Raw genomic sequence first — 20,643 nt, 5'->3', positions numbered from 1 at the left:
TACTGATGGTAAATCACAAGCTTGAGATAGTTTATACAGAATGCTCCGTTATTGTTTTCTTTCCCTTTTGATGTTTGTTGCTTTATAGGTGAACCAGTAACAGACCACACGCGATCAGTCTAAACATTGCACAGAGAAAGGAGTACACACACATACCAATCTACTGCCTACAAGAAGGAAAAGATATCTAAAAGAACAATCTATACAATTTTGCTAAGAATCAACGAAATCGTCCACCTCATCTTCATCCAGGGTGTACATCCATCCAATCCAAATCTAAGAGGACTCCACAACCTTGTCCTTAACATACAAATCAACATACTGATCAACATCATAGTTCTCCAGCGCCGGACGATCCCATCCAACCTGCAGGAGCTCATCAATGCGGGCCTGGTCAAAGTGCGCCTGCAAGTGACGCTTGTACTTGGCCAGAATCTCGGGCTTGGCCTCCTCGCGACGGAGACGGTGGCCGAGCGGCGCCTCGACGGCAACTTCGTCGAGAACGGTGCCGTCGTTCAGGGTGACGGTCAGAGCGTTGGGGATGGTACGCTTGGTCGGGTCGTGGTAGTCGACGGTGTACTGGGGGTCCTCGACACACTTGATCTTCTTGCGCAGGGACTCGACCAGTGGCGAAGTGGCGGCCTCGGAACCGTCGGCGTAGTCGGTGGCTGTGAGGCGGTTGAAGGAGAGCATGGTTGCGACCATGTATTGGACGCAGTGGTCGCGGTCGGCGAAGTTGTCCATGGCCTTGAATTGCTTGTCGATGATGCGGATGCAGGCTTCGTGGGTGCGGTTGGTGATTTCCTTGATGTCGGCGGCGGTCTTGCCCAGGTCGGCGAGCTTCTTGTTGATGATCTCGGCGGCCTCGATGGCGGTTTGGGAGTGGAATTCGGCTATGGAGCAGGTCAGTATGTATGTAGATGGTATGTGGGGGTTATTGTGTTTCTAGGAGAGAGCTTACCAGGGTAGGAGACCTTGAACAGAACGTTCTCCATGACGTAGCTGCCATAGTCACGCTGGAACTTGAACTTGTTGCCCTTGAACAGGACGTCGTAGAAGCCCCAGGTGGGTGCGGACAGAACGGTGGGGACACCACCCTCACCCTTCTGCACCTTCAGGACGAGGTTGACAGCGCGCTGGCAGGCATCACCAGCGGCCCAGGACTTGCGGGACATGGTGTTGGGAGAGTGACGGTAGGTACGCAGACTCTGGCCATCAACCCAGGCCTGGGTGATGGCATCGGCGGTCTGCTTCTCAGTAAGGCCGAGCATCTTGGAGACGACGGCGGCGGTGGCGACCTTGACCAGGACGACGTGGTCGAGACCGACCTTGTTGTAGGAGTTCTCGAGAGCCAGAACACCCTGGATCTCGTGGGCCTTGATCATGGCCTCGAGGACATCGCGGATCTTGAGGATCTTGCCATTGCCCAGGTTACCGCCGGCACGGTTGGTGCGGGAGATCCAGTCGGCGACGGCGAGGATACCACCCAGGTTGTCGGAGGGGTGACCCCACTCAGCAGCGAGCCAGCAGTCATTGTAATCGAGCCAACGGATCATGGCACCGATGTTGAAGGCGCCATTGACGGGGTCCAGCTGGTAGGGGGTACCGGGGACGCGGGGTCCGTTAGGGACGACGGTGCCCTCAACAACGGGGCCGAGAAGCTTGGCGCACTCCTTGAACTTAAGAGCCTCGAGACCACAGCCCAGGGTGTCCAGGAAGACGAGACGGGCGGTGTCAAACTAGATGGTGTTAGTATTTGAGATTTTTTTTTCCTTTGGTAGAGGGGTAGAATTGGACCCTGTGGAACTAGTTACTTACAGCCAGGTCAGAATCCACTTTGTATTGGTGAATGTAGCTGGCCATATCCTTGATCTCGGGATCATAAGCCCTGTCGGCCGGGGCAGCCGGGGCACCAGATTGAAGGGCAGCCATGGTGGAAAACTGAGAGGATCGAAGGAGACGAGGGGTAGCGAGTTTGGAAGCGGGAGATGGAGAGGTGAAAGTGGAAAGTCTGGAGACGGGGAGGCGGGCCCAAGTGCGGGGAGATGAGTGGGTCAACCTTCGCACGGCGGGGAGGGACATGGTGTAATTGAACTGTGTTGAGGTGGTAGAAGGTACTCCAGAGACAAGGAGAGGAGGAGAGGGGAGAGGACAAGATAAAGAACCAAAGGAAGAGAGAAGGGGTATGGGGAAGGGAGCTGGTCAAGCGGAGGCGGAGAGGGATAGGTTGGGGTTGACAATGGTCAGTGCTAATGCTGAGTTCAACCTGACTTCATTGCCGAGGCCGTCGGTTACCGTCGGTTAGCATAGTATTTGACAGTCAGGGTACCTCTATTCTATTTTATTCAATTGCGTTCAGTCTACTCAATTCAATTCCTTCTTTTATTCAGATCTATTCTCTACCTATACTATGATACTCTGGGATCTTTCCTTGTTCCCGTACACTACTATAGTCAGTTACAGCTCATACACATGCAGTATCACCATCCCCGCCGACCGGCGACTTTTTTTCCTGAATCATGCACAGCATCTCCTCAATTGAGTTTGATTCCTGCCGAAAATCGGACCAGCCCTGGCAAGGTAATCACTGAGGGACTGAAGTAACCAGTAACTAGTGTCTTAGGGCTGCCGGTTATCGGAAGTGGCCGACTCCCAACAACATCGAGTTCCGGACGGAGTAAGACTATGGAGTACTCTATTTCCATTCCCCCATAATATAGTCTACAATCTATACAATACTCCACCGGTGACCCATATGGATGCTTTGCGGTGACACTTGCATGCCACCGTGTTCCATCCATGACCCTCGGCCCGATCCCGGCCTCCTCGGTCCCGCCGGTTCACATGGGATCGCCCGCATATTCTAACATGGACGAAGTAGGCAGTAAATGGACTAAATTTGGGTTCAGTCGAGGCTAGAAATTAAAATTCAACACTGCCGGATTAGATCTTCAACTTAATCCTTGATTTTAGATCTCTGCTCAGTCACGGGGTACTGCCAGTGGTTAACCTGCATTTGCAGCTAGTACCTCGACAAGCTATGAAACAGGTCGACTACTATAACCTGGCGACTAATTTTCATCGCAAAAATACAATATAATCTAAATGTTTTGAAAATAGAGTTACTGCACAGTAGCAGAGTTAAATTGTAGATACAATCCAGGCAAATACAATAGTATGATGATTGACACCCGATATACAAGGCATTCAAGCTACTCCCAATTAGGAACACAAATGGATAACATGAGTCTTCGAAGAACCCTTAGGAAGGCTTAATTTGATATAAAAACGAGATTGTAGACTGATGAACTGCCTCAAAGTAAACTCAAAGTAAAAAAACTCCCCGATTCCTTCTACCCTTCTTTTTTTTCTCATAGATAACCATGCCCATATCCCAAAATCAAATTCGCGGCGTGGGTATCAATGCTTAAGCTCGAAGTAAATAAGATAGAAAACACCCCTCCTGTCCAACGCAACTCCCCCAAACTCCATAATCCCACCATACTCACTTCTAAACGCCTGTAGTCTTCTTCTGGGTAGCAACCTTTCTCTCAGTGGCTTTCTTCGCAGTAGTCTTCCTACTCGTCCTCTTCGCCCTCCTCGCCACAATAACCGGCCCACCCTTCCTAGCCCCCGTCCTCGTCAAAAACTCATCAATCGGACACCCCAACCCCCACCCCTCCGAACTCTCTGACGTAATCGCCCGACACCGCGGACACAACTTCCCATGCTTAATCAGTAACTGATGCAATGAGTACTTCAAATGATCCGGGATCCGCGCATCCAAATGCCGGAATGCGGTAACCTCCGTCGCTAGATCCGCAGGAACCCAACCCAGCCACTTCGTGATGCGGAAAATGTGCGTGTCGACTGCGAAGCACGGTCGTTGTAGACAGAAAAGGAGCACGCAGGCGGCGGTTTTTACGCCGATGCCGGGGTATTTTGTTAGTTCGGTCATGACTTCTTCTGTGGGGAGGTTGTGGAGGTGGTTTAGGGAGAGGAGGTTTTGAGAGGCGAGTTCGTGTTCTTTTTCTTTGTCTGGGGTGGACTTTTGCGTTTCTGCTTCTGCTTCTGTTTCTGCTTTGATTTCGGTTTCGGGCGATAGCTCTTCAGTGAGGGTCGCGGTATCGTTCGAGATTAACTCGTTCTTTTTCCCTTGCTGCTCGCCTTCCATGCCATACCGAGCTCTATTCTCTTCATAGACCATATCAAGAATCGCCTTCAAATTCCTACTCTTAATATCCGCCAATCCACCCCGCTGAATCGTTGAAAAGACCTCGCGCAGCGGTGCCTGGCGAACAGCCTCCCAGTTAACGCCGCCTTTCCCAATTCCTTCCTCCATGACCCCGAATCTCGACGCGAGCGCTTTATAGGCCAGTGCGGCATTGTTGCCTGACGTTGCGCCGCTGAGGAGAGTTCTTATCAGCGCGTCTAGGGACGCAGGGGACTTCGCCGCAGCCGGCGAATTCGATGGAGGGGCGGGGGATGGTTTTTGGTGCGATTGGTTCGCCGTGGGCGTAGGAGAGGAGTTGGTTTATTTCTTCGCATTGGGATGGGGTTGGGTGGTTCCAGGAGGGGAAGGGTGTTTTGCCGAGGGTGATTTGAAGTTTGGGCTTGGGGCGGGTCTTTCCTGTGGTTTTGGGCTTGATTTCTGGAATTGGAGATTGGGGTTGATTTGTGGCAGTGGTTGGGGGAAGGTCAACTTGAAGTTCCTCGGTCACGAGTGTAGACTTTGTGTCATTCGGACTCGGGGTGTGCGGTTGAAGTAGATTCAAGGTTGGGGTTGAAGTAAGAGGTGCCAGATTGTGAGGTAGTTCGTCTGTTGCGGGAGGCAGCAATGCGGATGAATTTGGTTGGGGAGATTCCGAGTCTTTTTCCTTCTTCACATTTATTTTGGCCTTTTCTTTTATCGGCCCCTTTTTCTGAGTACCGGTAGCCTTTGAAATGCGGGTGTTTGGCTTGCTCTTTGCGTTATTGCGAGTGGTACTCGCTCGCGCCTTGTTGGCCTTCTTTCCGTCCTGTTTTCTTGTCTTGGGATCGGATGTACTTTGGCGAACGGGTTTAGTAGGTGCCATTGTGAGGGTGAATCGGTGCCGCTATGATCACCAGGGCTTCAAGTTGTAGATGATCGTGAGAAGGAGAAACCTTGGAAGAGAATGGACTATATGAAACCTTTGAAGTCAGTCCATGTCCAATCCAAGGCAGGGATATCAATTGAAATGACGTCAATGGCCGAGTTGGGAATCTGTTCGATATCTGGCCGTTTGATCGGAAGCGTCGATAAGATGGAGAGAAGAGGATGATTGGTGAAGTGAGGAAGTTTTATATCTAGTACTTAGGTGGGTACCTAGGGCTTGAAGGACTCGGAAGAGTGGGTTTGATACCTAGGTAGGAAATGCCGTTGATACTACAAGCTGGAGTCCACTATATACTACTAGGACCCGCCGGAAAACAGGAAATATATAATCTAGACCACCTTAAAGAGCTTAGAAATACTAGTATTCTACTACTAGTAGTACTAGTAGGGGTTGGGAATATTGAAATTAGAAGAAGTGGTAAGAGCATGCAGTCTTTATAATACTAGTTGGTCAGTGTATACGTTCACCATACTATCAGTTGATGGTTATAAAATCCCTGGTTGGATTGGGTCGAGGCAGTGGAGTATCTGTTGCCTGGCACCCTTGAAAGGATTTATGAATGCAAATATCTCGCTGTCATAATATCCAATGGTTGTGTAGTGTAATTGGTTATCACTGCGGATTCTGATTCCGCCGATCCCGGTTCGATTCCGGGCACGACCTTTCTTTTTGCACTTTTCGGTGTATCTCCCTCTACACTAGATCTCATTTATGTTGTCTTTTTGGACAAGGTGTTGAATGGATAGAGAGTAATTGAACATTACATTCACTCCCAACTCAACTTTTTTCTCATTTGTAGTTATTTTGTACTTGATGAAGGTGTACGGTATCCTAAAGTGGTACCACCCGCGGGCAGGCGGACTCCGCTTATCGTTATCGCCCAGCTCTACTTTATTTCCATTGCTTCCTAAAGGTTCTCCCCTGAACCCTTCTCTGTCGCCAATCCTCCCAATCCACCGCGCAGTATGGATTGCCTCCGGTCGCATCTCCCGCCATCCCTGCAATCCCTCGTGGACTCCTGCGATTCCTCCTATGCCGAATATGCCCCAATCGCTGCAGTCGCCTTGACCTCCCTACTCGCCGTCTACGTGGGGTTGCTCTACATTCGAAGCCAACGCGAAGCTGCTGTGCCCTTTAACGTGCCTCTGCCAAAGGAAGTGCGCGAATCATCCTCAGGAATCAAGTGGGAGGATGTTAAGGGTCGGGAGAAGCAGATATTGGAGGACCAGGTCCGAGGAGTGAGTTGTCCGAGTCCAGAAGCTCGAGCTTGATCTGAAGCTTAAGACTAACCATTGCTGTCTAGAAATGGGATGAGAACTTGATCATGAGCTACTGCCCAGCTGACGGCCGAGTCCTCGGCAATGGCATCAAGCCCGCAACAATCGCCGACGTCGACGCCGCCGTACGCGCAGCCCAAACCGCCCAAAAAGAATGGTCCCAAACCACCTTTGGCGAACGCCGAAAGGTCCTCCGCACTCTACTGAAATACGTCCTCGACCACCAAGACGACATCGTCACAGCCTGCTGTCTCAGACTCAGGCAAGACCAAAGTCGACGCCTGCTTTGGCGAGATCCTCGTCACAGCCGAGAAGCTCAAATGGACCCTCGACCACGGCGAAAAAGCCCTCCTCCCCTCGCGCCGCCCAACAAACTTCCTCATGATGTACAAAAAGAACTGCGTCATCTACGAACCCCTCGGCGTCGTTGCTGCAGCCGTCTCCTGGAACTACCCCTTCCACAACTTCATCGGCCCCGTCATCAGCGCCCTCTTCACCGGCAACGCCATCATCGTCAAACCCTCCGAACAAACTGCCTGGTCCTCATCATACTTCCTAGACATCGCCCGCGGCGCCCTCCTAGCCTGCGGCCACTCACCCTCCCTCGTCCAAACAACAATCTGCCTCCCAAAAGTCGCAGACCACCTAACATCCCACCCCCAAATCGCCCACCTAACCTTCATCGGCTCCCGCCCCGTCGCCCACAAAGTCTGCGCCTCAGCCTCCAAATCCTTAACCCCTGTCTGCGTCGAACTAGGTGGCAAAGACCCCGCAATCGTCCTCGACGACCCAAAAACCCTCCGCAACCTACCAGCCATATCCTCAATCCTAATGCGCGGCGTATTCCAATCCGCCGGCCAAAACTGCGTAGGCGCAGAGCGCATCATCGCCCTGCCCTCCTCCTACGAATCCCTGATCGCACTCGTCGAACCGCGCATCAAGAATCTCCGCCTCGGCTCAATAACACTGGACAGCGACCCGACCCCATGCCCGGACCTCGGCGCCATGATTTCCCCCGCCTCCTTCGACACACTGGAATCTCTCATCGCCGAAGCCGTGGCGCAGGGAGCCCGCCTCCTCGCCGGCGGAAAACGATACGAGCACCCCGTTCATGGACGCGGGCATTACTTCGCGCCTACACTGCTGGTAGATGTCACGCGTGACATGCGAATCGCACAGGAAGAGCTCTTCGCCCCTGTATTCCTCGTCATGCGCGCCGAGTCTGTCAGTGACGCGATTGCGCTGGCGAATTCGACCATCTACGCCCTTGGCGCGAGTGTGTTTGGATACCGGGCCGAGGAAATTCGGGCCGTTGTGCGTGGTGTCGAGGCGGGGATGGTCTCTGTGAATGATTTTGGCGCGTATTATGCTGTGCAGTTGCCCTTTGGTGGAGTGAGGGGATCTGGGTATGGTCGGTTTGCGGGTGAGGAGGGGTTGAGGGGTCTTTGTAATTTGAAGGCTGTTTGTGTGGATCGGTTCCCGGGGTTGGTTGGAACGGCTATTCCGCCGCGGCTGGATTATCCTATTCAGAAGGTTGGTGGTGGTGCTGGGGCCCGGGATGGGGGGAAGGCGTGGGAGATGTGCAAGGGGGTTGTTGAGACGGGGTATCAGATTACTGTTGTTGGTTGGGGGAGGGGGTTGGTTCGGTTGTTGGGGAATATGTAGAGATGTGATGCGATGATGGCGTTGATAAGGGAGGTCAGGTTTACTACTAGTAGTAGAACTTGGAGCTTTGGAAGTATCACGGTGGTGATTTGTATAGTATAGAAATGTCTTAATAGTATCATGATCTTGTGTACGAGTTCATTGTGTAGTAGATTAAATCAAATCTCTTATTCACAAATAGTCACAGTGGTATTTTGTTCAAAGGGGATACACTTCGTCGAGATATCACATTGCATCGTGCATCGGTCGTCATCCATTGCCCAGGCCCACCTGTCTAATTGTATTTTATGCCATCCGGAAAGTAACTCCATATACTCCAAATGCAAAGCGGTGGGGGAAATTGGGAAGAAAGCAAGGTTGAAAGAAAAGCGTGAGGTAGGATAGAATAAGGGAGAAGGAGGATGGCAAGGTGGGATATTGTAGCTAGCTACCATCTTGTTGGTGCTAGTGTGAGTAGGTGGTTATACCATACTCAGACTAAGGGTGATCGGCGATATTGTGAATGCTAATATCCATCTGATCATCAACCTTAGGGTGCTCCGGTTCCGCAGACCGGGGCTCAGGCTCACTATCCGCCGGGATGACCTGGCCATTGGTATCCATGGTGACACCGTGGGCAGCGATCTGGAAATCCTGCACGCTGGCGAAACCATGCGCAACAGCCTCCTTGGCCTTATCCAGGGCCTTGAGCTTGCGACCCTCGCCGCGCATCTGCTCCAGGTGATCGAAGTAGCCCTGGTCCACGGGTGTAACATATTTACCGCAGAAGACGCCGACTTCGAAGTTTTGCGGCTCGGTCTGTCCGTTGTCGCGCGCGACTTCGGCACATGAGTCCTTCAGGTCGTCCAGGGTTTGGAAAACGACGCGCTCCGCACCAATGTGCTTGGCGATACTGTCTGCGTCACGGTTATGCGCGACTAGCTCCTGCGGTGAGGCAAGATCGATACCGTAAATGTGAGCGTGGGTGATTTCGGGCGCACAGCTGGCAAGATAGACCTTCTTTGCGCCGGCTTCGCGGGCCATGCTGACGATCTCGCGGCTGGTGGTTCCGCGCACGATACTGTCGTCGACGAGGAGGACGTTGCGGTCCTTGAACTCGGCCTTCATGGCGTTCAGCTTGCGGCGGACGCCCTTCTGGCGCGTCTTTTGCTCGGGCATGATAAATGTGCGGAAAACGTAGCGGTTCTTCACGAAGCCGTGGCAGTAAGGCTTGTTGAGGTACTGTGCGACGTGGGTCGCGGATGTGGTAGAGGTCTCGGGGATGGGAATGACTACGTCGATGTCCTTGACGATTTCGGGGCCCAGGACGTCGAGGACGCGGGCGCCGAGACGGTCGCCCATGCGTTGACGGCTGCGGTATACGCTGATTCCGTCGATGACAGAGTCGGGCCGCGCGAAGTACACGAACTCGAAGATATCGGGCGCGTAGTCTTTCTTCGGCGCCACTTGGCGGAAGACCGGCTCACCGCCCTTTTCGATGATGACTGCCTCACCGGGTTGGATGTCACGGTGGTTGGAGAAACCGAGTTGGTCAAGTGCGACAGACTCGGAGGCCATCATGTAGTCGGTACCCGGGCCGTCCAGGGAAGGACGGGAACCCAGGACCAGGGGTCGGATACCGTAGGAATCACGGAAACCAAGGAGACCGAAGCCTAAGCATGTTAGTTAGTTATTTTATGAAAGAATGGGAGACGGGGATATTTACCGGCAAGCATGGCAGTGCAGGCCCATCCACCTTGACAGCGAGTGTACATGCGGCTCAAGGAGGCGAAGAGATCTTCTTGGTTGACACGAGCCTTCTTGGTCTCGCTCAGCTCATCAGCAAAGATGTTGAGCATCAGCTCACTGTCACTGTCGGTGTTGATGTGACGGTGTGCCTCCAGGTCGAGGTACTTCTTCAGCTCAGGGGCATTGATCAGGTTTCCATTGTGTGCGAAACAGATACCGTAAGGGCTGTTGACGTAGAAGGGCTGGGCCTCAGCGCCAGCACTGCTACCGGCAGTAGGGTAGCGGAGGTGCGCAATACCCATGGAACCAGGCAGGTTGGTGATCTTTGCACCATCGTGGAAGACCTTGGCGGCCATGCCGTTGGCCTTGAGTTGGTAGATACGACCTCCATGCGCACAGGTTGCAATACCAGCAGCATCCTGACCACGATCTGCACGCAGTCTTAGTACGACGATCCGAGTATAGCAGGGTATATTCACGGCCTCGAATGACACGGCCACTCACGTTGCAGGAGGTACAGGGCCTCGTGGAGGTCCACGGCGGCAGTGCCGGAGGGGTTGGCCAGGATCAGAGCGATGATACCACACATCTTGACTGTGAATTCGCGGTCCTATATTCCCGGGAATGTCAGCGCAAAGTCTTCACCAAGGCATGCAAGGGATTGAATTGATGGCGGGGTGGTATTCTCAGACTAGGAAGTTTCTCCGCAAAAAGATTCAGAAGTCTAACATCTAATTTTTTTTCCAGATCATCATTGAATGGGGGAAGACAGATAAAACAAAGGGACACTGGAACTTGAGATACTCACCAAGGACGCAGTAGAGAGGCAATGCTCGAAAACCCCCAGGAACGGAAAAGAAAAAAAAGAAGAAATTCAAATTGTCCCGCACGCTTCCCCACCTCCCACTTTTTTGCTGACTAACATTGCTGACTCAGTGCCCTATATCGGAGCATCGGAGGAATGGAGCATTAGTATCGGAGCAGAATAGGGAAAGAAGAGCAGAATGGATAGAGTAGACAGGTAGAGGACACTGAGTGATGCAGAAATGCTCGGAAATATTCAGTTTAAGCTTTTAAGTTTTTTATCTAGCTGTGATCAGCATCTTCTTGAATGCAACTAGTGTGCAACGGCAGTACGTACCTGGCCACGCTATATTCAGCCGTTACATGATTGGCCAACATTACCACAAAGAACAACTGAGAGCTCTCTCGGAATAAGCAAATATTTACTAGATTCTCGCTGGGCCCGATTTGTGCTGAGTTGCTGGGTAATTCAAGGGGTTAACTCCAAATTCTCAAACTCTTATAGGGCTATAGGGCTACGCCAAGACAGCTCCGATCTGGACTAGTGACGCATATTGGAAATAAGACTGATCTCTCAATTGACTAACTCGACTACTTTCGACATAAACGAAGCCTAATAGCTAGTATCAATCCAATCCTTCCATCCACTTCCTAGAACAGTAGCCTTCGTCACTGCTGCGGAAATACTAGTCTCATACAGCCTCGCCGAGGTATCAGACCCATCGCCCGAGTTGTTAAACTCATAATAGAACGGCGTTGCACCATCTGCCATCGTAGTCCACCCCTTCGAATTGATGAGCGAGCCAAGCTCCGAATTCTGATAAATCACCCGCGCTAGTACCCGCCACGGCCTGCCGAGATAGACATCACCATCGAGGTCGGTACCAGATGCAGCTTGGATGTTGCAATTATCGATAGCGTACCAAGCAGTGTCATCCGATGTTTCGCGCGAGTTCGCAGTGATATAACCCGCTCCATTGGAAACGATATCACACTCGCCAAACCAGGCTGATGCATCGCCGAAGATATAGTCGACAGCTCCTTCAATCATGCAGTTCGAGTAATACTGCGTTCCGGCTTTGGCGTACAGAGTGTCCTGGTATCCGGAGAATTGGCAGCCGTAGAAACCAAGTTTATCGGCGTTGCCAACCAATCTGTTTCTCTCTCCTGTGTTATTGCGGGTTCTTTCTTTCAAGGGTTGATTCAATGGCCCCGGGGGTTGAGGTTATTACTCACGCCACGGCCTGGGAACCTTTCCCGTATCCATTTACCACATTGATGTTGTACATCTTGAACCCATCAGAGACTACATTAACCGTGGCGCTCAGATCAAGCGTGCCAGCTGCAGAAGACGTGATCGTGTGCGTAATCGTGACTGTGTTGCTCTTGTACGTCCCGGTGTCGGATGTTTGGCCATAGATGGTGAGTGCACCAGCATAGTTAATTTTAAGCTGCTCTGTGTAGGTACCACTGGCAATATAGATACAGGCGGAAGTAGTAGCAGATCCAAGGGCAGTGAGGGCAGCACCGATAGTACTGTATGTCCCTCCAGTCCCGACCGTCAAGCAGCCGGACGGCGCACTAGTCCTGCTCGTACGACGAGACAAATTGGCCGGGGAGCCAAGGACCCCAGTGCCCAGGCATAGGGCTGAGAAAATAGTGAGAAGACGCATCGGAGTTGTTCTGTACCAGCCAAGCTTCTGCGGTTGATCGACAAAAATATGAACCGTGACGAGATACGGAGGTGGTTTTATTAGCCAGCTAGGCTTATGTGTGACCTGCGCGTGTCCCACCGGTTATTCACCGGAGTTGCTTGCATCGAATTAAACAACTTCGTTTCATTCAGTCCCCCCTTTGACCCTTCGATTCCGGCATCGCGGATGATCTCACTTCCACTCGCAATTTCCCGTGAATAGCTTTCGTCGAACCTGAAACGTGCCTCCGGTCCACTAGGAGAATTAGTCCCGGGTGCACTGCAGTTTGTGGATATTTCCGGCAGCAAGATATTAGCCTAAAAGGTTTGCTTGGTTGTAAGTTGCATATATAACTAGGGATGAATAAAACGCCACGGCATATCATGTCTCCCCCAGACATGGCGCAATTCGTCACGGCTTCCCCGGAAAATCCACGGACGGCTTGGACCCGGCACTTAGGGCATGTGAACGTGTTAATGGATTTCGCTTCGCTGATTGGATTGCGAAAGTGGGGCTGTTCGTTGGACCTGCATGCTTAGCTTTGATGGAAGAAATGTGCTAGGGTCAGAGGAACTATTTTCCTCGAATCGCGGGCCAAGATTTTCCATGTTTCAGTTTCAGTTCATGGAGCTAGGCCGTGCAATGACGGACTGGACCGCCAGACCATTGAAACCAATTTCGGTTTATCTCGGTAGATACGTGCAAGCGAAGAAGAAAAGAAAACTTTTTATAAATCGCAAGTTCGAGGAGTTTTGGAAGGTGTAGAGTACTACTGCGCCCATACCATAACCGCAAACGCAGTCAAACACAGCCAAGTCATTCAGCATGTCGATGTCAAAGTTACTCGTCCTGCTCGCAGTCACTGCATCGAGCTTTGCGCTACCAGACGCGACTCGCATCCTAAATGCTCGCGCTTCAACATGTACCCCCAAAGCCGGAGGATCTTCCTCTACGGATGATGTACCGGCAATCACATCTGCGATCGCATCGTGCGGTAGCGGTGGGACCATTGTGATTCCTTCCGGTACCACATACTACCTGAACAGCGTGCTCGACTTCGCCGGGTGTGCAAGCTGCGACTTTCAAGTCGAGGGACTTCTCAAGTTCAGCTCGGACACGGATTACTGGGAAGGACGCACGGCTATGATCAATGTCAAGGGTATTAACGGCATCAAGATTCGCTCGGTGACCGGGTCCGGTGTTATTGATGGTAATGGGCAAAATGCGTAAGTTTGACCAGAATCAAATGCATGAATATGGTCTTGGTCGTGGTCTTAATATTGACATTTAATTGCTCCTCGCTCAGCTACGACGTTTTCGCTGCAGACAGCAGCTACGCTCGCCCAACACTCCTCTACATCACGGGTGGATCAGACATCACAGTATCAGGCCTCCGACAGAAAAATCCCCCAAACGTCTTCAACTCTGTAAAAGGAGATAGCGACAACGTCGTTTTCTCGAATTTGAAAATGGACGCTACCTCCAAGAGTAGCAACGCAGCTAAGAACACCGATGGATTTGATATCGGAGCAAGTACCAACGTCATCATCTCGAATGTCAACGTTTCCAATGATGACGACTGCGTTGCTTTCAAGCCCGGTGCCAACGGAGTCACAGTGACCGACATCACCTGCACCGGCAGCCACGGACTCTCCGTCGGATCTTTGGGCAAGAGTTCGAATGACGAGGTGAAGAACATCTACGTCAAAGGTGCGAATATGATCAATTCCACCAAGGCTGTTGGCATTAAGACATACCCGTCTGGTGGCAGCCATGGACAGTCGACCGTGTCAAATGTGACCTGGACAGATGTGACGGTGCAAGGATGCGATTATGCAATTCAGATCCAGAGCTGTTATGGCGAGGACGCGGCGTATTGCGCTACGTATCCCGGTAATGCGAAGTTGACGGATATCGTCTTCAGCGACTTTAGCGGGACCACGAGTGGGAAGTATGATGATGATGTTACGAGCAATCTAAATTGCGGATCTGATGGGACTTGTGGCGTGAAGATTAGTTCTTATGCTGTTACTTCGCCGGATGGGAAGAGCGAGGTGCTTTGCGCAAATACACCGAGTGGGTTGGGGGTGACTTGTACTTCTGGGGCATCGGGATAGTCTTTCATCTGATCTAGTATATTATAAAACCAAAGTATGGCTCATGATGTCTTCCATCTATGTATCTATAGTGATTGCGTAGTTCGCTGCTAACGCTCATTGAAACCTGTAGGTACTTCAATCTCAGTTATCTAGTTCCAAAGTCATGAAAGAACTATCTGGGCATGGGGGTAACTCTCCATATGGATCACAAAACTCAAAGCCCATGTTCATATAAAAGTCTCTTGCGCTTTCAAACGAAGCGTCTTTCCCGGTCTCTAAACTCAATCTGGAATATCCTCTTTCCTTCGCCACGTTGACGAGGTGCTCGACGATAGCCCGTCCAACTCCTTTTCGAAAATGTGGCGCGGCAGTCCTCATCGATTTAACTTCACCATGTGTTGGTGACAATTCTTTAAGTGCACCGATCCCCATTAACTCATTGCCTTCCCAAGCCGAGTAAAAAGTGACATTCGATGCTTGCAGGCTTGAAATGTCAAGAACATCACAGGAATTAACCATGCGATTTATTTCGGCCACATGCAAGGAAATTAAAGCAAGGACTGCTGGAGTGGATTGAATGTCGTCGATCTTGATGAGCATTTTGGAGGAGAGATTTGGTTCTGGAAATGGCGTGAGGAAAGGTACAACCGGCAACCGCGCGGAGAGAAATCTCGACTGTCAAATAGAGTGCAGGACGGAGGAAAGAATGTTTAGATCCAGTTGAAATATTCAACACATTCAATATGCTTTTATGAGAGTGATATGTCAATACTTTTCACGGCTAGTGATTATGATAAGTCAGCCCTGGAGCGAATGGGAGACCTTTGTGCGGAACATTCTAGAATTTGAAGTTCAGATTACCTTGTGCGGCCTTGAAAGCGTTTTACAAAAAACGAATAAGCCACCCATGAAGATAGAGAAAGTCTACTACTAGTAGTATTTCAAAACTTTGAATATGATATTACAGTTTCTAAATAAAGTTGTTTTTATCTGTATATGTCATGTCGTCTGATGGAAAAGGTGATAACGGTCAGCGCTGTACATAATTTAGGAAGAACCTTGGAATTTCGAAGGCATTCAAGTTCTTGAATGATCTAGCGATTTGGGAAGCTAACAAGTGGGCCATGAAATTTACAGGGCTTTCATACTATGATGTGTTATGGTAGTCTATTCACTGACGGGGGTTTGCCTCAAAAACAGAGGTCTCATGAAATCACACCGCTACTATAGTTGGGTGTAAAGGGAACGAAAGAGGTCTGAGGTCTATTATTATTAGAAGGTAGAGAGCAGGCGAAAAATATAGGAATATGAAGAGTGAAATAAGACAAGAAAAGTGAAGTAAAATTCCGCGTCTCACATTCAATCAAATGGTCCGGATTTGGGAACCTCGATCACTACCACCCTTCCCGCATCAGTTCCATTTGCAATCATAGTGACTGTTGGTGACTCGATCAATTGAGTTCCATCGGAATAGTACGAGGAAACTCGATAGTCTGGAGGTATCCATAGCACGTTGTTACTGTTCCATGTAATCCAAGACTGGTCCCGGTCGAGGCCCCAGCCAATTTCTCGTACAAGGTCGCTCCGCAAAGGTTCAACCTCTGGAACTCGACTCCCATCGGATATCTGAAATCGCCCTTCGTCTGTATCCAAGTACATACCTGTCTGATCAAATGATAGTCTCCATAATATATCGTCGCATTGAATCGACTTCATTAAATCCCAATTAGCCGTCTCCCAGATTTTGATTGTACGGTCGCGGCACGCGGAGACCAAAAGGCATCCATCCCGCGAGAATGCAGCAATTTCCATTGAGTGAGAACCCTCGAGTGTTTTGTGAAGATTCCCAGTCTCCGGATCCCAGATCTTTACAGTTTTATCACTAGAGGCTGTAGCGATAAACTTTGAATCCGGTGAAAAGTCAGCCGAGTTGACCCAATCCTTATGGCCCTGCAATGTGCGTCTGACAGTCATGGTTGCGATATTCCAAACTTTGATGGTTTTATCAGATGAGGCTGAAGCGAGCAGTTTCGAGTCATGTGAAATTGTCACAGAATTCACCCGACTATCATGATACTCAGATACTTGTTCTGAATCATTTCTAGTCTCTGTATCCCATATCTTGATTTTACAGTAAACTGTTCCCAGGGCAATAGTTTTAGAGTCAGATGAGAATGCAAGTGACAGATAGAGATCATGATTCTGAAATGTTTGTTGGAGGGACCACGTTGTTGTATTCCAAATTTTGGCCTTACGGTCGCCTGCCGCAGAGGCCAGAAATTTCCCATCGGGAGAGAACACCACACAACGAACATTTACCTCATGGGCCTCGAGAGTGTTTCGAAGCATCCAAGTCTTTGTATCCCAAACTTTGATGGTACCTTCCTCTGATCCCGAAGCCAAAAATTGAGAATTGGGTGAAAATGCAACTGTCCTCACTTCAGCGTCGTAACCTGTGAGTGTTTGTTGAAGATTGCCAGTTGCTGCATCCCAGATCTTGATCGTACGGTCGTTTGATGCCGAGACTAGGATAAATGACTTTGGTGAAAATGCCAATGAATTAATAGTATCATTATGGCCTGAAAGAGTGTGTTGAAGTTGATGATTTACACTATCCCAGATTGCGATCGTGTTTCCATCAGACCCGGAGGCCAGCAGACTCGAGTCATATGAGAATGCAACCGACAGGATTTTTTCGTTTCCTAGGACCTCGTTCCTATCATATTGAGCAGGCGATGGATCAGTATCATCACCTTCAGCCTGGATGTCCTTGGTCAATCGCTTTCGCCCCTGGCACAGTTTTGCAATTTTGAAATCATTCTCGTGATGCCGCAGTACGTATCGGAGAGTTCTAGTTGCAGTATCCCAGATCCTGATGCTGGAGTCGTCACATCCTGCAGCTAAGAGTATTGAGTCCGGAGAGAATGCCACAGAAAGGACCAGAGCGGACGCATCGAGTGACTGCTGAAAAGCTCCGGTTCCGGCATCCCAAATCCTGATGGTCCCGTCCAAACACCCTGAGGCTAACAGCCTCGAGTCGCGTGAGAACGCGACAGACTTGACTGACATCTTATGACCTTCGAGGGTTTGCAAGCAGGGGCTCCAGGTATCGTCCACCTTTGATTTTATTGTGATCCAATTTGGTTCCTCATCTTTGTATTTCTTGATATTTCGAATTTTGCAAGAAGTCGGGCTGAACACCAATGCAGATACGTATGTTTGGAGTGGCGTAGTCTCAATCAACCAAATATTATTCAAGGCAAAGCGTCGACAGTCATACACTAGCCCTACTAGCTCATCCTCGGGGTTCCATTTCTGAGTAGTAATTAGATTGATTTTCATCTTGACATGAGGCAGGAAACTTACTCCGAGCATTTGCTCAAGTTCCTTCATCGACACGATCGCATTTCCCAAATGACGAAGAATTCCTAATGCTTCGACCCAGTAGAGGAAGCAATTTTCGAAAAAGTATCTGACAGTATCAAGGCCCTCAAGGCTCATCGGGAAACTGCTGCTGCTGCTGCTGCCGTCGTCATCATCGATGTCAACCTCAGCTTTCCTGTAAGCATTGCAAAAATGACTAATCCAGTGAACGCAGGAATATCGCACAGAGATCAATGGGTCTAAACCATGAGCTTTGAATTCACTGTTTGGAAGTCCAGGAGATGACAAGTTGTAGATGTTCCGCTTCAACGTTTTAGTCATGGCATTCAAGGACTCCAAGGAAATGGCGAGATGAGTTGTTGGAAGCCCGGATGGAAAGATTCTTTCCTTAGCTGCTTCGCCACTCAGAAAATCTTTGACTGACTGATGAACGAGATAAACTTGGTCTTCTGAAATAGCAAGCAGTGAACCACATGATTTCACAATCTCCTTGATGTATTTTTGTTTGTTCTTAGGCAGCTCAGAGACCATGGCAAGTTCATCCAGATAGAGTGGACGATATGCTAAAGTTACCCTCGAAAGAATAAGTCGACAGAGTCCATGTCTGACATTTTCTCGCGAATTTGTGTGTGCTTCATCAGGTGGTAGAATCCGATCGAGAATCCTGCTGTAGATAGCCTTTAAGCTAGAAGGTATCTCTTCTAGCACATCGTCAATTTCCCAGACCGGGGTATTTTGAAGCTCTTCAAAAACGAGCGCAACCCATAGAAACGTGCCAGCGGCTTTTTCACGCAGTGTTTCGCGAATTTTAACCTTCGTTTCCTCTTCTTCAAGGCCAAGCTGGGATATCTTGACATCGATAAAAGCGTTGACGGCATCAGTTATTTGCTCCTGAGTCTCACCCAACCTGAGAGCCATATAACCCCCTTCAGAAGCTATTGGGACCAGCTGCTTTTCAATTCGGTCTATGAGCCGACTTGAAATGATCCACTTGATGTTAACGATAGGTTGTCGGGCAAAATTCTCAACGATGAAATCCAAAAGCTGTAGCAAATCTTCGTCACATTCATCCAATGCGTCAATCACGATATAAGCTTGAGGGATTCGTTCATCATTCAGCATCTGCCTCAATATATGCGATAGTGCGAAGAAAGCGTTGTGATCAAGGAGCTTAGAGCCGGAGTCGGCGTACGCCTTTTGTAAGTATGAGATGAGTGGTGGGCATTCTTTAACAAAGCGATAGATGAGGCCTCTGAGAACGGCCGTTGCGCTGTTGAGAGCCGAGTTGGTTCCTTGGCAGAAGAAGTAGATCAGGGATGGAGATGTCTGCTGGTCTGAATTGGTGGCATCCGCTAAAGATCTTTCCAGCTCATTGATGATAGCAATCAGCAGCATAGTCTTGCCTTTTCCCGGGTCACCCTTAATCCATAGAAGCTGGGATTCGTCTTTCTCGCGCCAATTTCTGAAGGACTGATGGCCCAGAATCCAGTTTGAAATCTTTGGCAACAATCCCCCTTTCGTTTTCTCAATTCGCTCTTTATCCAAACGGGAGTCTGTTGCTCGTAGATCGATAAGATACTGATTGTTCTTGTCATCCTCTCTCTCTTTCTTCTCTTCCGTTTGTCTCTGCTGCTCCGCCTTGGTTTGTTGCTGGATAAAGCTAGCAATATCCCGAAGGATACTACACTCAGAATTTGCAGCCTCAAGAAGCCCGTTGAGGCGATCGGCCATGTTAGAGGTATTGTAGGTATGGTAGTCCTCTCTGACAACATCCTCCGCGGACTTGAGAGACTTGAGAGTACTTTCCCAATCATCAAGTTTGATCAAGTCTCGTAGGAACGTAACCCCTCTGTTCCTATAGTAAAGACAAACGCTTTTCATCTGATAGGAGAGAAGAGTTTTATAGAGCTCAACAATGTGATTCTGAAGTTCAACCCTCAATCCGATCGTGCTGTCGCCTCCATCGTTGAGTAGGCCTGATAATTCCCAGTACCACTTCATCCTGGATAATACGTAGGTGACACCATCACGATTAGAACTGGACTCGCTTATTGGATTTTCCAACATCTTTAAAAATATAAGCAGAGACCAACAAAATATATACGGGGAAAGCTTACCTGCATGCAAAAGCAAGCGCCAGTCCAGGCGAGAGAAGCTTCAGGGGATGATTTGACTGCCGCACTTATCAAATCTTTCATCGAGGATAAGACTCGTGTTTTCTCCCCTAGGCCACTCTTAATGGAGGCCTCTTTCTCTGTTTTTTTGAGCCCAGCTTCAACGATCTGATTCATCTGGAACTTTCTTCTTTCCGAATTCGTTTGAGCGATCAAGTTTGTGGGCCTCTCGTCGATATGGGATGAATCCCGGTCACCCCCGCTGAGTTCATGCGAGAGAAGTTTCTCGTATGCTTCAACCAGGTCAGCTTCCTTGTCTTTAAGAGCATCGTAGGCTTGGTTCCAAAGCTGTCCCTGAAGGCTTTCATGTTGTGAAGTCGACGCGTCGGACGAGGCGGACTGGGTGGCATTCGGGACAGTCGAGGGCAGAGGGCTGGATGACCGGGGCGTCGAGGGCGTGCTTTTGAGGTGTGATTCGGGTTCTGGGAATATTTCCCGGTTAGCAATCATTCACGCTGGCAGAGGTTTCTGTCAAAGTGCACGAGATGCGGGTAGTAGCAAAAGCAGTAGACAGAGGTTTTCAAACTTATGCAACTCCATTGTACTACTAGCAGTTGCTTAGGTTCGCTCGGGCGCGTGAGGGACTCAGACTCGGAGGGGGCAGTACCTTGAACCTGAAGTTCCTTTCTGTCCCTCCCAAAAATATTCCTTATCCGCTGACGAGTGCCAGACCCCACTGG

The 20,643-nt window shown here is 49.8% G+C and overlaps 7 protein-coding genes across 7 annotated transcripts; 2 read left to right on the top strand and 5 right to left on the bottom strand.

The window, feature by feature from the left end:
* Positions 1-276: 276 nt before the first annotated feature.
* On the bottom strand, positions 277-2,082 carry N7533_013006 (putative 2-methylcitrate dehydratase; the record flags this gene model as incomplete). Its single annotated transcript, XM_057109656.1, has 3 exons — positions 277-893; positions 962-1,739; positions 1,819-2,082. The coding sequence occupies 3 exons, from the start codon at positions 2,080-2,082 to the stop codon at positions 277-279; spliced, it is 1,659 nt and encodes a 552-aa protein (XP_056953241.1).
* Positions 2,083-3,511: 1,429 nt separating this feature from the next.
* N7533_013005 (endonuclease III domain-containing protein) lies at positions 3,512-5,075 on the bottom strand (the record flags this gene model as incomplete). The annotated part of the gene is made up of 2 exons (XM_057109655.1): positions 3,512-4,336; positions 4,398-5,075. The coding sequence occupies 2 exons, from the start codon at positions 5,073-5,075 to the stop codon at positions 3,512-3,514; spliced, it is 1,503 nt and encodes a 500-aa protein (XP_056953240.1).
* A 1,028-nt stretch (positions 5,076-6,103) lies between these two features.
* On the top strand, positions 6,104-8,080 carry N7533_013004 (uncharacterized protein; the record flags this gene model as incomplete). The annotated part of the gene is made up of 3 exons (XM_057109654.1): positions 6,104-6,376; positions 6,442-6,540; positions 6,644-8,080. 3 exons carry the CDS (start codon positions 6,104-6,106, stop codon positions 8,078-8,080), a joined length of 1,809 nt encoding a protein of 602 aa, XP_056953239.1.
* Positions 8,081-8,557: 477 nt separating this feature from the next.
* N7533_013003 (amidophosphoribosyltransferase) lies at positions 8,558-10,397 on the bottom strand (the record flags this gene model as incomplete). The annotated part of the gene is made up of 3 exons (XM_057109653.1): positions 8,558-9,732; positions 9,786-10,238; positions 10,313-10,397. The coding sequence occupies 3 exons, from the start codon at positions 10,395-10,397 to the stop codon at positions 8,558-8,560; spliced, it is 1,713 nt and encodes a 570-aa protein (XP_056953238.1).
* Positions 10,398-11,225: 828 nt separating this feature from the next.
* On the bottom strand, positions 11,226-12,285 carry pmeA (putative pectin methylesterase; the record flags this gene model as incomplete). Its single annotated transcript, XM_057109652.1, has 2 exons — positions 11,226-11,766; positions 11,849-12,285. 2 exons carry the CDS (start codon positions 12,283-12,285, stop codon positions 11,226-11,228), a joined length of 978 nt encoding a protein of 325 aa, XP_056953237.1.
* An 846-nt stretch (positions 12,286-13,131) lies between these two features.
* On the top strand, positions 13,132-14,423 carry N7533_013001 (putative extracellular exo-polygalacturonase; the record flags this gene model as incomplete). Its single annotated transcript, XM_057109651.1, has 2 exons — positions 13,132-13,532; positions 13,613-14,423. 2 exons carry the CDS (start codon positions 13,132-13,134, stop codon positions 14,421-14,423), a joined length of 1,212 nt encoding a protein of 403 aa, XP_056953236.1.
* A 1,341-nt stretch (positions 14,424-15,764) lies between these two features.
* N7533_013000 (uncharacterized protein) lies at positions 15,765-20,413 on the bottom strand (the record flags this gene model as incomplete). The annotated part of the gene is made up of 2 exons (XM_057109650.1): positions 15,765-19,856; positions 19,907-20,413. 2 exons carry the CDS (start codon positions 20,411-20,413, stop codon positions 15,765-15,767), a joined length of 4,599 nt encoding a protein of 1,532 aa, XP_056953235.1.
* Positions 20,414-20,643: the final 230 nt, after the last annotated feature.

The sequence above is a fragment of the Penicillium manginii genome, assembly GCF_028828005.1.
Source record: "Penicillium manginii strain IBT 31320 chromosome Unknown utg000010l:1.0-1143873.0:1.0-1144522.0, whole genome shotgun sequence".
NCBI lineage: Eukaryota > Fungi > Ascomycota > Eurotiomycetes > Eurotiales > Aspergillaceae > Penicillium > Penicillium manginii.
The sequence above is the reverse complement of the archived record's forward strand: the minus strand, read 5'-3'. Positions and strand labels throughout refer to the sequence as shown.